Here is a 14,425-nt window from a genome sequence, read left to right as displayed (position 1 = left end):
GGCCTCTATTTCCTGGGAAAGGTGAGATGGAGGTCTTGGTTCAGAAGATACAATATCCAGATGTGATGAGAAAATAAATGAACATGGCAGGAAAACACAAAACATAAAGAGTTTTGGGGAAGATGAGAGCATGGAGGAGAAAGCCATCTTCACCATTTTTGCAGCCTTTGTTCAGGCTGAAAGAAAGGGCCCCAGCTAGATATGACAGGCAAAAAGAGGGATCAGTTTCCAAGATTATAGAGAACAACTCAGAGTGGGAATAACCAAAGGGTGAGATATCTTTTCCTTTGAAATTAAACGGAAGAAAAGAAAATGAATATGGATACAGAGCAAATTGGTGAGAGCCAGAGAGAACTGCAGGAACCTCCTAACTGGTATCTCCGCCCCCCATACACTTTTGCCTCCTCCAATCCTGTGCCCCCACTACAGACAATTTGAACTTTCATGAACACAGTTCTGATCATATTGTCTCCCTGATTTCAGGCTTTCAATGGCATCTTTTTATACCTGAATAAAGACTAAAGCCTCAAAACAATATACAGAGAGCTGGCTACTCGGGTCCCTCTGAACTCTTTGGCTTCCATTCACACTTCCATCTTTCAGCTCCTTGGGTATGTCAGACCAGCCTCTCACCCCAGGACCTTTGCCTTGCCATTCCCACCAACACAATTTCAACCATCTTCTCACCCACTCTCATCCTTCACACACTGGCTCCCATATCACTTCTTCTGCAAGCCTATCACAAAGCCCCACAGCAGGACCACCTCCCTTGGCACATGTCTTTTTTATCATGTTATTTTTCTTCAGAACACTTATTTCAATTTGAAATTATATGCTGCATTTATCGTAATTACTCAACATAATTTTTTTTTCAATTTCTTCTTCCTCTATGAATACAGACTATTCTGTTGTATACACAATTTTTTCTGTAGTGTCTATGCCAAAATATAGCACACAGTATATGCTCAATAAATACCAATTACATAGTTTAAAATGAATGAATGAACAATATCTAGATTGGCTGATGGATTAGGATACTACAGAAGATTAAGTTCTTGAGAACTTCAGGAGCAGATATGGGAGAATTAGTAGGAGAGGTATTAGGAGAAGAAAGTGTGGTCCCAGTAGAAGAAATATAAGGGATTTTTTTTGGAAAGGTCAAGAAACCAGGAGTTCAGGCTTTGAGGTTGGTCATCCACACGATCAGTGAGGAAGATTGATCTTACCCAGGAAGATTGCTTCTATGCTTCACGAAATGTAGACATTCATTCACTAATAATACCACTTTTGAGCCTGGTCTTTTAGGAAATCTGTTTCCATGAAACCCTTCAGGAGTGTATAATTAAAATGCAATGATTTTCATTTTTGGTGTATGTCTTCTGATTGACATGATTATAAATGTATTTCATTAGATATGAATGTGAATTAGATATAAATCCCAGAAAGAATAATAAAAACACAGGGGTAAAATGTGCCTAACTTTTAGTTTAAGATGAATTGTCTGTGTTTTCTTGAAGTAGAAATAAGAATCCCTCAAAAGTGTTGGAGAACCCATTAGACAGCCTCTGTTCTTCAACATGACATGGTGCAGACCCCACATGTCAACTTGTACAAGGAATAAGAGGAAAGTCACTGGAATGGAGCTGAGCCACCTTTGATAGGTAAACTAAGAGTTGCCTATTCCTTCCCCATGAATATCCTTACACTGACCACTGAATTTCTTCCACCCAACAGAGAACATTGAAACTGGAGATCAATATTCAACATCTTGCTTTGATACAAGACCGTTGGGATGGGTCTATTTATATGTTTATAACTGACTCAACCTATTCAGTTATGAGAATGTAGGGAATCAGTCAACAAGAGGAGGGTGACCCTTCCCTTCCTCTCTGCAGACTGCCACACAGGGAGCACCATCAGAACTGGTCCCCTGGCACTCTCACCCTTCACCTACTCAGGGTGGGGAGTGACACTGGCCTTGCCCAACCAGCCCTTGGCTGCTTATCTTGTTGGGATCTGCTCCTTGCAGAGTGCTAGGGCTCTGGTCTGCATCTACCACCTGCCTTGCCTGGTGGGGAGGCCAGCAGGTCCCTGGTGCTGCCGTGCTGGGTGGGCCCACCTCTCCTATCTGGGCCTCGGCATAAGGAGGCAACTGTACACCTCATCTTTCAACCTTGCCTTCACCACCCATAAAGCTGGTTTTCATCTCAATCTGATTCTTGTGTATATCTCTCAACTGGACTTGGATCAGACACAAGAGAATCTAAGTGAAAACTTCCATATAAAACTACCCATTTTAGCTTCTTTAGTAAAGTCTGGAAAATATGATATCTCAAGTAGAAATATCATATAAACAAACATTAGAGAGGCCCGACTCAGCATCTATGCCACTTTCCAGCCACGGGAGGAAGGTCCATCTGTGTTTTCTACATTCTGAGTTTCAGACAGTGAGGTCTAATCCAGACAGGACTCATATCCTGCTCGTTTCAATATCCCCTGCATCAGGGTGATCAGCTAGGATCCCTGTTGTGTGAAAGTAAAGAAGAACACAAGGGTCCCATTTCCTGGTGCCAAGAAGGCTGGGTTGACTCTTATCATTGTTTACTAGGATTTCGTTTGCCCTGAATTGTCCTAAGAATGACAAAGGCCACCATGAACAAGAGGAAAGGGTCTCCTCTATTCCAGGACGCTGATTTGCTGCATTTGATATTTGTGGTTAAATACTGTTAAAATACCAATCTAGTGAAAGAGTCATCATTATTATGATGCATACTAAATCTAACCTTCAAGTCTCATGATGAAATGGGCTCTATAATGAAAATGATTCTGTGTCTGAGTCTGTTATTTTCTTTATGGGAAAATTCACAAGTGGCAGCTCATGGTCCTAAAAATATCCAAATACCTAAGGCCATTTTTTAATGGGTTGATGTGAATGCACCTGTTGACATTTATGTGGACCTTCTAACGAGCTGAGCACTAGGAAAGCAAGTTGTTCCAAATCAACAACAATCATGAATCAAAGAAAAATGAGAAAGTATAGCACTAACATGTTCAAATAGTTTTATAAGCCCAGCCATTAATAGCCTGGTAAGTTTTCCAATAAGTTCAGCTTTCTCATATAATCCAGAAAGAAAGGTGAGAGATTCTGAGCTGTAACTCAGGCAGTTAGTGCAGAACGGCAACTAGTCAGGAGGGAGTTTCTTCAGTAGATGTAGGCTCAATTAGAGTCTGCACTTCGAAAATTTCATTACCAGGGATTTCCTCCCTCGCCATCACCACTACATACAAAACACAGAAGCACAGTTGTGGCATCATGGCCTAAGAGACAGATTACAAGCTTTGCAAACTGCCCTGCATTTAAACTCTTTAGAAGGAGTGGACGCTTGGAGAGTCACTTAGCTCATCCACATTTCAGTTTCCAGCAGGACACTTGGTGTGGGCCAAGGCAGAGCCTCAAAGTCTCAGAGGACAGACCAAACACCTGCAGCAACCAGTGGAGTGGGACGTGTGAGGTCCCCCTTCCCACGAGCTCAGCCTCTTCTCCCTCAGCTCTCCACCTCTCCCCCTGAGCTCACCCATTTGATCCAGCTCTCAGTCTCCTCCTCGGGCAGCCGGGACACTGTGCGGGGTAAAAAGCGCACCAGCTTCTCCTTCACCATGGAAGACGTCAGGGCGTCCTCCTCCTCCACCAGGCTTGCAATCACGTCGGCGATCTGCCCCGAGCCCTCCACCACCACACAAGGGATTTTACTCTTGATGGAGGTGTTGATGGCCTGGGAGAGCAGAGAGTTGAGCAGACGTCAGAGACCTGGGTCATCCAGAGCCCAACTCGGAACTGAAGTTCTAAGGCAGGTCAGTGAACAAAACCCATCGTCCTTGCACTTATTCCTTGGGGACTTCTATTTCAAATCAGAAGCAAATGAAATACCTGTACCTGCTTTAAGAACAGTAAGGAGCCCTATGGCATCCTGTGTCAACATCAACTTCCAAAACAAAGACTCCTGTGACACCACAGGTGCTTCAACATATCCTTACCTACAAACCAGTCATTCCAAATGTTGATATAGCTCTAAGTGACAATGACTAAGATTCTGTTTATCATTACTGCTGGTATCTTATCTGATAGAAGTTACTAAAACTCATATTTTGAAGGTCTGAAAATACCTTAAAAGCAGTAGCCCAGATTTTGTGTTCTGTTCATTATATATTTCCCTTCTTGAATAATTTAGTTTGCCCTTATTATTAAAAAAAAAAATAACCACGTACCCTACTTTTATTTTCTTTACAGTAATTGCAGAGGTCAGCATAGGGGAATGAGAATTCTAATCATGTGACAGCAGAATGAAGTGATCTATCTGCACATGGGCACAGAGATACTGTGAGACCCTTTCCTCCAAGACTAAATGCTTCTCATAGGAAGATGTGTCCCCTAGAGGAGGGTGTGGAGCCCAGCTATCGGCTGAGCAAGCAGGCTGGGAGCCCTCTGCCTGCACTGGAGGAGGGTGCAGGGCATGAGCTGGCTGCAGAGCTGGAGACAGCCGGCTGTTGCTCCCTCCCCTCCTCGGGTCTCCTGTGCCCCTTCTGTGGGTTGTGAGCTAGCTAAGCAGACCTCTGTGCCTGATGCTATGGAAATACCACCCTAGACCTGCAGGGGCTCTCTGATCTTCCCCTCCATCCAAAGCCAAGAAATCTTCATTCCAAATCTAAAATGTGAGAGAAGCATAATACATGCAGCCACCTTTCGGTAACTCTCTCTTCACCTCTTCCTCTTTTTTAGTATTCCTGCTCTTTAGTATTCACTGGTGACCAGTTCACATTGGGAAAAAAGTCCGTTTTAATTATTTCCTGAGAAGTCTTTCCCTGAAGGACCTTTGTTCAACAACGGTCTCAAGAGCAGATCTCACAGTGGGGGTACTTGTTAAATACCTGTTGAACAAAGGAGTGAAAAGACCACTGCTCTAGAAAAGCATAGAGAGAGGAGCTGGACTAGGATTCCAGGTAACTCTGCCGGCAAGTTCCTGCAACACTAGGGATGTTCTCTGGCCAAAGGGGGGGAGCAGGTGAACGACTAGAGTTATCTTCAATCTAAACCAAGATCAGGGTACAAATTGGATGGAGAAGGGCCATATGCAAATCAACATGGAAATTACTTAATAAGAGGAGTTAAACAGGACTTTCACACAATGTCCTATTTCTAGAAAAACGATCTCTTCAAACACTGACTCAAGTACAGTCAGCCTGATGCTCTCTTATAAAGACCAACTGAAGCCCAGCTGCAGGCAAGAGGAGCTCAGCCATGTGCAGAGCCTACGTGGGGGCTGAGAAGCTGAGATCTCGTTCAGGAGCTCAGTGTTATAGGTGCCCTGTCCCTTCATGGGAAGGGCCACAGGTGGTCTGGGGATATCTGACTTGGTGGCCGTAGGGGTGTGATAGCTCCTCTCCACGCAAGTCGGTTTTCCAAAACACACACTAGTTGCGATCCTTCAGTTTTCTGAGTGAGTGGCACCTGTCCTCTTTGGCAGGCTGACTATCAAGGCTGATGCTAAACACACAGCCTACTCATGTCACTTCAAATCTTCCTCCCAAGTCTCCTCTGCTGAGGAACAACCTGTGTCTGTTAAGGAGACAGCATATGGTACAAGACACTTCCCTCTTGTAGTCACAGAAGAAACTAGTCAGGAGAGACTGGATAAACCCAAAAGCCCTCAAAATACAAATTTTTAGTAAGCTTGGTAACCGATCTTCTCGAAAACTAAACGAGGACTCACTTTCAAAGTCTCTCTTCCACCTCCTTGGGCAAAACACACAATGGGGATCTTGCCACCATAGTTGGAATCTGCAAAACATAAAAAGTAAACTTTACTTTGGACTCAGTAGAAATGCTCCCTTACCTGAGGAGCAGGTGCACCCAGAGCTTCTTCCCTGTGAGCCCAGGGAAGGATGTGGGCAATAGATGCTCAGCCTGTGGACTTGACCTTAACACTACTTGTTGACCACAATGGGTGAATTTAGGTGCACCAAACTAGGAATAGTATGACTTGGAGCCATTTTGCAATCTGTTACTGATATTTAAAATGCTAAAATCTGTGCTTGTTTGCTTTGACTGATATAATTAGAGTAGGTTCAAGTTTATCTTACAATAATGATTCTCATTTGCCCAGTGGGGTGTTCTCTCAATAGAGTTTAATGTACATGTAAATACATCCCATTGTGAAAGGAAAACGAGTGGGAACATCTCCAAGATGTCCCTGTGGTAGGGTCTGTCACTAAGTCACCAGATAATCTGGTTCCATGGCAGGACACATCTCAACACCTTGTCCACAAGAAGAGAAGATGGATGTCACTTATGATATCAGATAAAGGCTTTCCCTGAATTGTCCCCTCAAAACTGATGTTTAAGTGGTTGCATTCACAGAAAGAGCCAAGATTCAAACCATCCAACTGTTAAATAAGTGGGTCAGTTTTTTATCATTTCTATCCTAACTAAAGGCATTGCTTTTAAAACTATATTTGCCATCATGGGTTTTATTTGTTCTTAAGTGCTGTCCAGTGGAAGAAAAGATGGCAGACATTCTATATTGACAAAGGAAAGTGGAGGAGACAGCACTAGTCATGCCTTCAGCATGTCAAAGGGCATAATTCACAGGGACCCGGGCAGAGCCACCCCTTGTGAGACCTAGTGGCTCCTCCTAGGCACCCAGGAGGGGTCTTCAGGTTCACTCCATAGCTGGCAGACACGATTGTTGGTGCTGCCACTATTACCATGGACATCGAGACTCACACTTCCTGAGCACTGACCTGGACTCGTGCGCTCAGAGATGTACTTCTCCAGCTGATTCCGGAGCTTGGCTTCGACCGTGGGGTGTCCATGACATCCGTTGTCCACAAGCAGCAGGTGGGTGTGATTGTTGTCCAGGATATACAGAGGGTCCCTCGTGAAGTCATCCATGATGTACTGAGCTGAAAAACACCCCTGGAAAGTGCAGGGGACTTGTCTCTGAGATTTTATTCATTGACCGAGACGCATGATGACATCTTATGGTCACAGTAAAGCTAATCCTTTGGCTCAACTACACTGATGCCTCCTCCCAGATCCCTAGGTTCAGAAGAGTCGTGAGTATCTGGTGGTGCAGGCTTCCTTATAAATAGAGGAAAATAAAGGCTCGAAATGGCTGGGCCAACTTACCCACTGTCACATATATGACCAGTGGCACTATAAAGATCAGATTCCCAATCCAGTTCTTGGTCCGTTGCCCTGGGCTCCTTTGTATAAATTCACTAGAGTGCATAGCATTCAAAAAATTACATACCCATGTGTGTGTGACTGTGTAAGCGTGTGCACATGTACACGTGCACATGTGTCTACGTGTCTGGATACACGAGCAGAGGCAGACACTGTTAAGCGCACATACCTGTTTGTCTGGAATCTACCATATACTGGCACCTGTGCCAGGGTCAAGGGATTAGGAAATGGATAAAAGTCTTTGCACTTGAGAAGCGCTCAGTAACAAGACCCTTAAAAAGTAACTAAATAGATACTTTGTCCCAATAGTACCAGAGACAAAAACAGGAGAAGAATCCTTGCCAAGAGCATTCCTGACTCTCTAGTCCACCCAAGTTGTCAGGGCTGTAGTAAAAGGTGTTACGACCTTGACTCCAAGAATGGACTGTGAGTTGGAAACCCAATGTGGAAAGCAAAGCTATTGATTCTACTAATGATGCGTATGAAATCAGAACAAAATTAGTGGATCAGTTTTTTATCACTTCTATCCTAGCTAAAACAGAAAGAAAGTAAAATTCCAATGGCATAATCTCTTCTCTAAGTGGCCCTTGTCCAGTTAGAAACTCCAAGCAGTAAACTCCTGACCGTGACAGGTGAGATGATACTTTCAAAACGGGCACATCCATGAGTTTGAACAGGAGCCCCACAAACTTTCATGGAACAAATAATTCCCATTTCCTTTACGCTCTTCCAGAATACAACCTGATTCCAAAACCATGACTGGAAAAGAATCAGAAGAAAAAGCCAAAGACCTTATACATACGTCTCTCTGATGTATAAGGATACAAACAACCCCCCCCCAAATCACTGGCTAATTAAAGGCAGCAGAACAATAAAGGAATCTTCTGTGCTGTTTTCAGGAGTCAGCCTCTTCAATTATGAGTTAATAACCCATAAACCCAAAAGATCTTCCAAACTCAGCTCTTGTTCTTGATTTAAGAAATTATAAACTAGAAATAAAAGATGATTCTTATGACTGTGTTAAGTAGGTGCCTATTGAACCTTAGCCAAATCATGTAGATCAGTAAAATACTAGAACCCTTGCCACTCATTATGAGACCAGCATGCTGGATTGCCTCTTGTGGTCCCTGATTTCATAACTACCGCTACTCTGAAAATTCTAGCCAATGCAAGATGATAAGCAAAAGACAAAGGGTAAAATTAAATGGAAGAGTTGTTTTAATTTTTAAGTAACAATAATGTGGTTGTAAACATAGAACAGTCAGAGAATCTGCTGAAAAATTATTAGAAGTAGGAAGAGTCCAGTAAGTCTCTTGATTCAAAACAACAATAAGCAAATCAATACTTTCATATGTACCTGCAAAAATTACTTCAAAAATCACACTAAATAACCATAAAAAATATAAAATCCCTAGAAATAACATAGAACCTAACAAAGAAATCTGCAGAAGTATTTTTCAAGACTCAGACTTGCAAAAGCTTAAAGACATATATTACTGGAATAAGAAGGGGTATTATAATAATTTCAACTTTTCCAGTATCAATTTAAGGTTTAACATGATTACACTCAGCGAGTGCATTATTATTCTTGTTTTGTCCTATGACTGTATCTGACAAAGTTCTTCCCAAACTTATGTGGAAAAAAGCATGGTAATGAGTAGGAAAGAAAAATTTGCAGAACAAGAATAATCAGGAGATGCCTGCACCATCTTTTTTAATGCATACACACACACACACAGTGCCACAATGATTTTTAAAGTGAAGCACTGCCTCAGGAAAAGCAGATGCTGGGGATGAGGGGGTGAGTACTGATAGAGATCCTGTTTGTGAGGCGTGGCATTGTTTAGGTCAGCTAGACGTCGGGTGATGGGTTCTGCGATGGAGCCTTGAGTAGAAACCAGAGGATGAGTGGCCACCAAGCTGTTACAAACAGGTGGTCCAAGGACACCAAAGACCAATCACTGCAAACCAGGGGAAGAGGAAAGAAACCAGGAAACCAGCCCCAGGATCGTCCGATGTGCTGTGAATCCACATGACATCACCAAAGAGAGTCATTAACAGAGCTAGCGCCTTACGGCTCTAAGAGCAACACATTTATCATAGAAATGAAATAAAGGAAGAAAGAGGGAAATTATAATTATGCTTAATTCCATGACCCAGTGATAGACACATCAATAGCTTAGTATGTTCAGTTCTTTCTAGATATAACATATTTATAACAGGTATTATTCTAGGTAACTAATGATATTTATGTTTTATATGTATAAATATATTTCATAATTTAATACTAAAAAATTATACTTCCTATACTTTCAGAACACCTTTGGAAATAACATATTTTAATAGTTCCATGATTTTTTCCCTCATATTTGCAAAGTACCCACCTAAAGATTTCCCCATCTAATAATAAATGTTATCAGATAATAAAAATATAATAATAGAAGTTGAGAAATAAGAATTGCTTGATATTTAGGTTTATGCCAACCCTTGCCTTATAAGAAATGTTTCAGTGAACATCTTTGCCCAAGTATTATATTCTCTAGTGATACATTCACAAGTCTGATTGCTGGACCTATTATACGAATAGTTTATGCTCTAGATACAGATAGCACAGGTTTGCTCTTTATCCAAAATTTTATGAAGATCCCATGCTTCTGTATGTAATGGAAGGCTCTAAACATTTTCTAAATCAGCAACGGCTAGACTATCATCATCATTCACTGGCTTAAACCACCCGACTCAGTGTGATACGGGAGGTTAATTTTCCTGGCCCTTTACCTATCACTCAGGGATAATTCCTCTCCTTGTATTTTCTCATTCTTCTTAAATCAACTTTGGAAAACTATAGTTTTATAGAAAAAAATATCAATTTTCATGAGATTTTTCAGATTTATTGATATACAACTAGATGTGGCATTCTCAGAATTTTTCTCAATATTAAATATTATGTCTAATTTCTCAGCTCCATTTATTCCTTAAATTATATTCTGGAAAGTAAATTATTGACCCAGTGTTTATTTTCCAGATGGCTGGTTGTTTGTCTATTCATTTCTGAGTGATGGACACTTCCCTTAAATCCTTACACATCATCTCATGTTTTACTTGTAGACAGAAGAACCCCGACACGGCCTCCAGGGAGAACGGCCCCCTGCACGGCCTCCAGGGAAACCCTGAAGTCTTTTCATTCTAGTTCAAGGGTAAAACCACAAACTTCAGGGATGTTTTGAGATGTTGCAAATTAACATCTGTACTGTATCCACCATGGGGATAATTACCCACTCTAAGGTGACTCCTTGCGCGTGACAAGCGATGCTGATAGAAGATGGCACTCAGTCCCACCCAGCCTGCTGCCACCTTCAAACCCTGATCCAGGGCCCCTCATCCCTGAGGGTGCCATTTACTGTGAGACCATTTTGCCATTGCTTATTGAGCATCTAGTAATAATAGAAACCACCATTCACTGAGACATTTAGATAAATTTACCCCGTGACTATGCAGGCTGTGATTTGAACAAGTCACAGAGGGACCTGGATCAAGACTGTGTCCTGGGAAAGGAGTGACACCCAGACTCCTCTCCACCCTCCTCCACTCTACCACGCTGCCTCGTGGGGACGCTTGGCGTACCACTCTCCTTGGCGCACCACAGTGATCCTGAAACTCCCTAATATTTACTGCGTGAACTTCTACAGAGCCCTAGGTGGAAGAAGGTGGAGAATAAATGAAGGTTTCTAAACATTCTAAACAGCTTCTGGGCAGGGACCACCCATTGCTTAAGGTCCTCAACTCACCAGAAATACTGTCTGAAAAATTCCACACTTGATAAAGACCCCATGTGGCCACCTTGTGTTTTGAACCTGAAAGGTGCCTTGATTCCTCTGGGATACATTCACAGGAAACATTAGCCAGGTGGGTCTCACAGCCTTATCACTGCCAAATTAAGTAGGGAGCACAGTAATTGGCCTGCATGCCTGTGGGTGTAGCCAAGCAATGAAGGTATGACACCGGCATTTGCAGTATTTTGGGGTGGATTCAGGTCCTGGTTATGAAGAATGAAGGAGCCAACACTAACATGAAGTTGCTGGGAATGAACTGTAACCAATAAAGCACACGCACCATCAGGCGGTTCTGGGGAGTTCCGGAAGCATGCCATGCTTGTGCGCAATCCAGAGACCCACAGGCCATCCCTGTAAGGCAGGCCTCCGAAGGCTGCCCTGGACACCCCAGAGCCCTGGTATCCAGGCCACAGCCCCATGTCCTTAGCTCTCTCCCACATCACCTCCCCATCCCACCCGTACCTCAGTATCGCAGTTGCGGATGAGGGTGTCCCGGTTGGAGACCATGCCCCACGCTGCTATGCCAATGGCCACAATGTTCTCTTCCGAATTCCTGCTGATGGTGTTGTCTCTCACCACCTCACCGATATACTTCATCAGGCCGTAATGGGTGCCGCCCGTGAGAATCCAAGCACCTGTCAACGAGGGGAAAGCAACTGTTCTGCTGGTACCAGGGGAGATTTCCAGGCTGTGCTCCCAGACTCTGGCGAGCACCAGGATGCAGCACTGGCAGCCAGGCCATGGGATGGGGGAGGGACGCCCCCCAGGGTCCTGAGAAGCATTCCTCAGGAAACAGATTCGGGTCCCACTCTAAATCTGTGTCATCAGCCTCTCTGGGGCATAGGGTCAGCAAGTCTGCATGTGCAATCAGTGTCCAGGGGAATCTTTACCAGCAGTAAAAGCCTGGCCTGAGCCTTCCAGTGAGCTAGGTGGTTCTGCCAAGGAGAGTAGTTTTACTATGCTCGCAGAACCTGCAGGTCAGATTGGAGTGGGATCTTCCAGGAATGGCCCTGGTGTCTGCAATTTTGCTTTGCTTTATAATTATGTAATAATTATAATTTTGCACATGGGTCAGGTCCGTATTTGATAATCACAATGGCAAGGGATTTGCAAAAGGATGCATGTGTGTGTGTTCAAAACTGAAGTACCTAAAATACCTACAAAATATTATTTAGCATAATGGAAATGACACTGGTCTAATCTGCGGCTTGAACAGGAATCCACCGAGAGTAGTGACCGGCCCCTGGGGGTTAGCCCTAGCAATGGAAGCCCCAGGAGTTGCAAGGCAGCCTCTCCTTTGGCTGTTAGAAGGTATTTTGTTTACCATTTGCCTCCAGGATCTAATCAGCAAAGAGGGACAAGCTCAGTCCCTTCCCCTTCAGAGTCCTTTCGGTATTTTAAGATAACTTTGCTGTGGCCCTTACAAGTCTTCTACCCACTTCCTTCAGCTAATTCTCATAGGGCTGACGTTCCCCCTTAATGACCAACATGGAGGACCAGGAGACTATTAACGTCCCCTTTGGCCACCTCACTAACCTAAAGAGAAATGGGCCCTCATCCTTGACAGGGATTTTTTCTGTTTTCTTCTGCTACATTCTCAGCACCTAAAATGATTCTGGCACAAAGTTGGCACTTAATAAATGTTTGTTGAATGAATGAATGTTGTGTGTGTGTGTGTGTGTGTGTGTGTGTTCAGGATTTAGTAGGAAGGAAGCTAAACTGCTTAATTCCTTAACAAAGTGACTAACACAGTGACCACTCAAATCGGTGAAGAAATTGAGAAGAATAAATGGGGGGAATCAGAATTTCTTTTCTACATTACAGAAAAATTCACATCTAAGTTCTGTCGGTCAAATTACCTTCATAAAAGAAAATGCAAAATGTTGAACTCAGAGAAACTGAGCCTGCTTATAAGAAAACACTGTCCAAGCCTGAACTGAAGGTCAATCCCCTGAGCTGCTGGCACTTACTCTGCAAAATGCAATGGAGGTCAGAGAAGGGCTGAGGACCTGTGCCAGAGAGGAAAACTGAAAAGACATTGGTTGAAAGCTCCATGGATCTGGAGTGCAGATGGACGAAAGGCAACTTTTGCTCTAAAAGACACTGTAGGAGTGTGAGGGATGGCTATAATCCAATAAGAGTACCAGTCAGTGTTGACTGTCCAGGGCTTGAAGGCCACACCGGGGTGAGGGAGGTGCCTGCTCTTGAGAGAGGCATGCTGAAGAACTGGGGGGCTAAGGCCACCAGCCTGCAACTTACTTCAGATCCTGCCCCCCCAAAACATAACATGTAGATATTTGTGAAATAAGAACAGACACGTGGGGAAATGTTAACAACTGGGGGGTCTAGGAGAAGCTTGTGAGGATGTTCATGGGATCATTTTTGCAGATTCTCTGTAGATTTGAAAATTTTCAAAATTAGGCTAAAAAGAAGGACGATGATATTAAGTTGAATATTTCAAGTAACAAAGTCACCATGGTTTTATCTCAAATGCTTACATGGTACTTAGAATTTGCACTCTCTCTTCTTCCAAAAGTGTATCATTGATCTCAAAAATTAAAGGACAATCAAATTTTCCTTTTGGGTGCACCAGAATATTCTGGGTAAAAACTTATATGTGTAAATAATAAAATCTGTATACGGGTAAAAATGGGAGTTCATAACCCACTTGAATCAAATATGAAATATGATATGTCAAGAGCTTTGTAATGTTTTGAACAACCAATAATAATAAAATAATAATAATAATAATAAAATGAAACCTTTAGATTTAAATAAAATAAAATCAACCTAAGGAAGCCCCTTAAGGGGGATAGAAAGGGTTACCTGGGGGAGCCCCTGCTGAGCGCCCTGTCTGTCCATTTGAGAATGCTGCTAGTTCTAAAGCGGTGGTTAATCGCGAGGCTGCACGGAGGATTCATCCTGGGAGCCCACCACTCAGCGCGACACCCCACCCACACGCGTCCCCGCCGGTGGCACCTTTGGACTGCGCGATGTAGATGAGCCGGCTGAAGATCTTGCGCATGCGCGGCTTCAGGGCGAAGTTTTTGGCGCCTCCCGTCACGGAAATGACCAGGTTGGGCGTTTTCAGGTGCCAGTGCTGGGTCAGCAGCTCGTAGAGGGTTTCCGGGTCCGTGTCGCAGGACAAGCGGATGTACTGTGCGGGAGGGAAAGCGTCAGGATGGGGTCGGGACCCGGGGGCTGCGCGGTGGAGGGCACGAGGTGGGCCCTGAGGCCCAACCCGGTGCACCCCGGTGCCTCCACCCCTGCCGGGAGGTGTCCGGAGCAGGGTAGCTGTGGCAGATTTGCATCTCGTAGTCCCGCTGCAGTGTGGGGTACACATCAAGGG

General features: G+C 43.7%; 1 protein-coding gene across 2 annotated transcripts in view; it reads right to left on the bottom strand.

The window, feature by feature from the left end:
* Trpm8 (transient receptor potential cation channel subfamily M member 8) overlaps nucleotides 1–14,425 on the bottom strand; it is an 84,096-nt gene that overhangs the window by 52,138 nt on the left and 17,533 nt on the right. For both annotated transcript variants that reach the window (XM_015481608.2, XM_048808774.1), the window contains exons 5-9: nucleotides 14,056–14,233; nucleotides 11,539–11,711; nucleotides 6,799–6,973; nucleotides 5,769–5,836; nucleotides 3,576–3,773 (exon numbers count right to left, since the gene is read on the bottom strand). In XM_015481608.2, the coding sequence (XP_015337094.1) occupies nucleotides 3,576–3,773; nucleotides 5,769–5,836; nucleotides 6,799–6,973; nucleotides 11,539–11,711; nucleotides 14,056–14,233 (792 nt within the window). The remainder of the gene's footprint in view (nucleotides 1–3,575; nucleotides 3,774–5,768; nucleotides 5,837–6,798; nucleotides 6,974–11,538; nucleotides 11,712–14,055; nucleotides 14,234–14,425) is intronic.

The sequence above is a fragment of the Marmota marmota genome, unplaced genomic scaffold (genome assembly GCF_001458135.2).
Source record: "Marmota marmota marmota unplaced genomic scaffold, marMar, whole genome shotgun sequence".
In the NCBI taxonomy this organism is placed as follows: domain Eukaryota; kingdom Metazoa; phylum Chordata; class Mammalia; order Rodentia; family Sciuridae; genus Marmota; species Marmota marmota.
The sequence above is the reverse complement of the archived record's forward strand: the minus strand, read 5'-3'. Positions and strand labels throughout refer to the sequence as shown.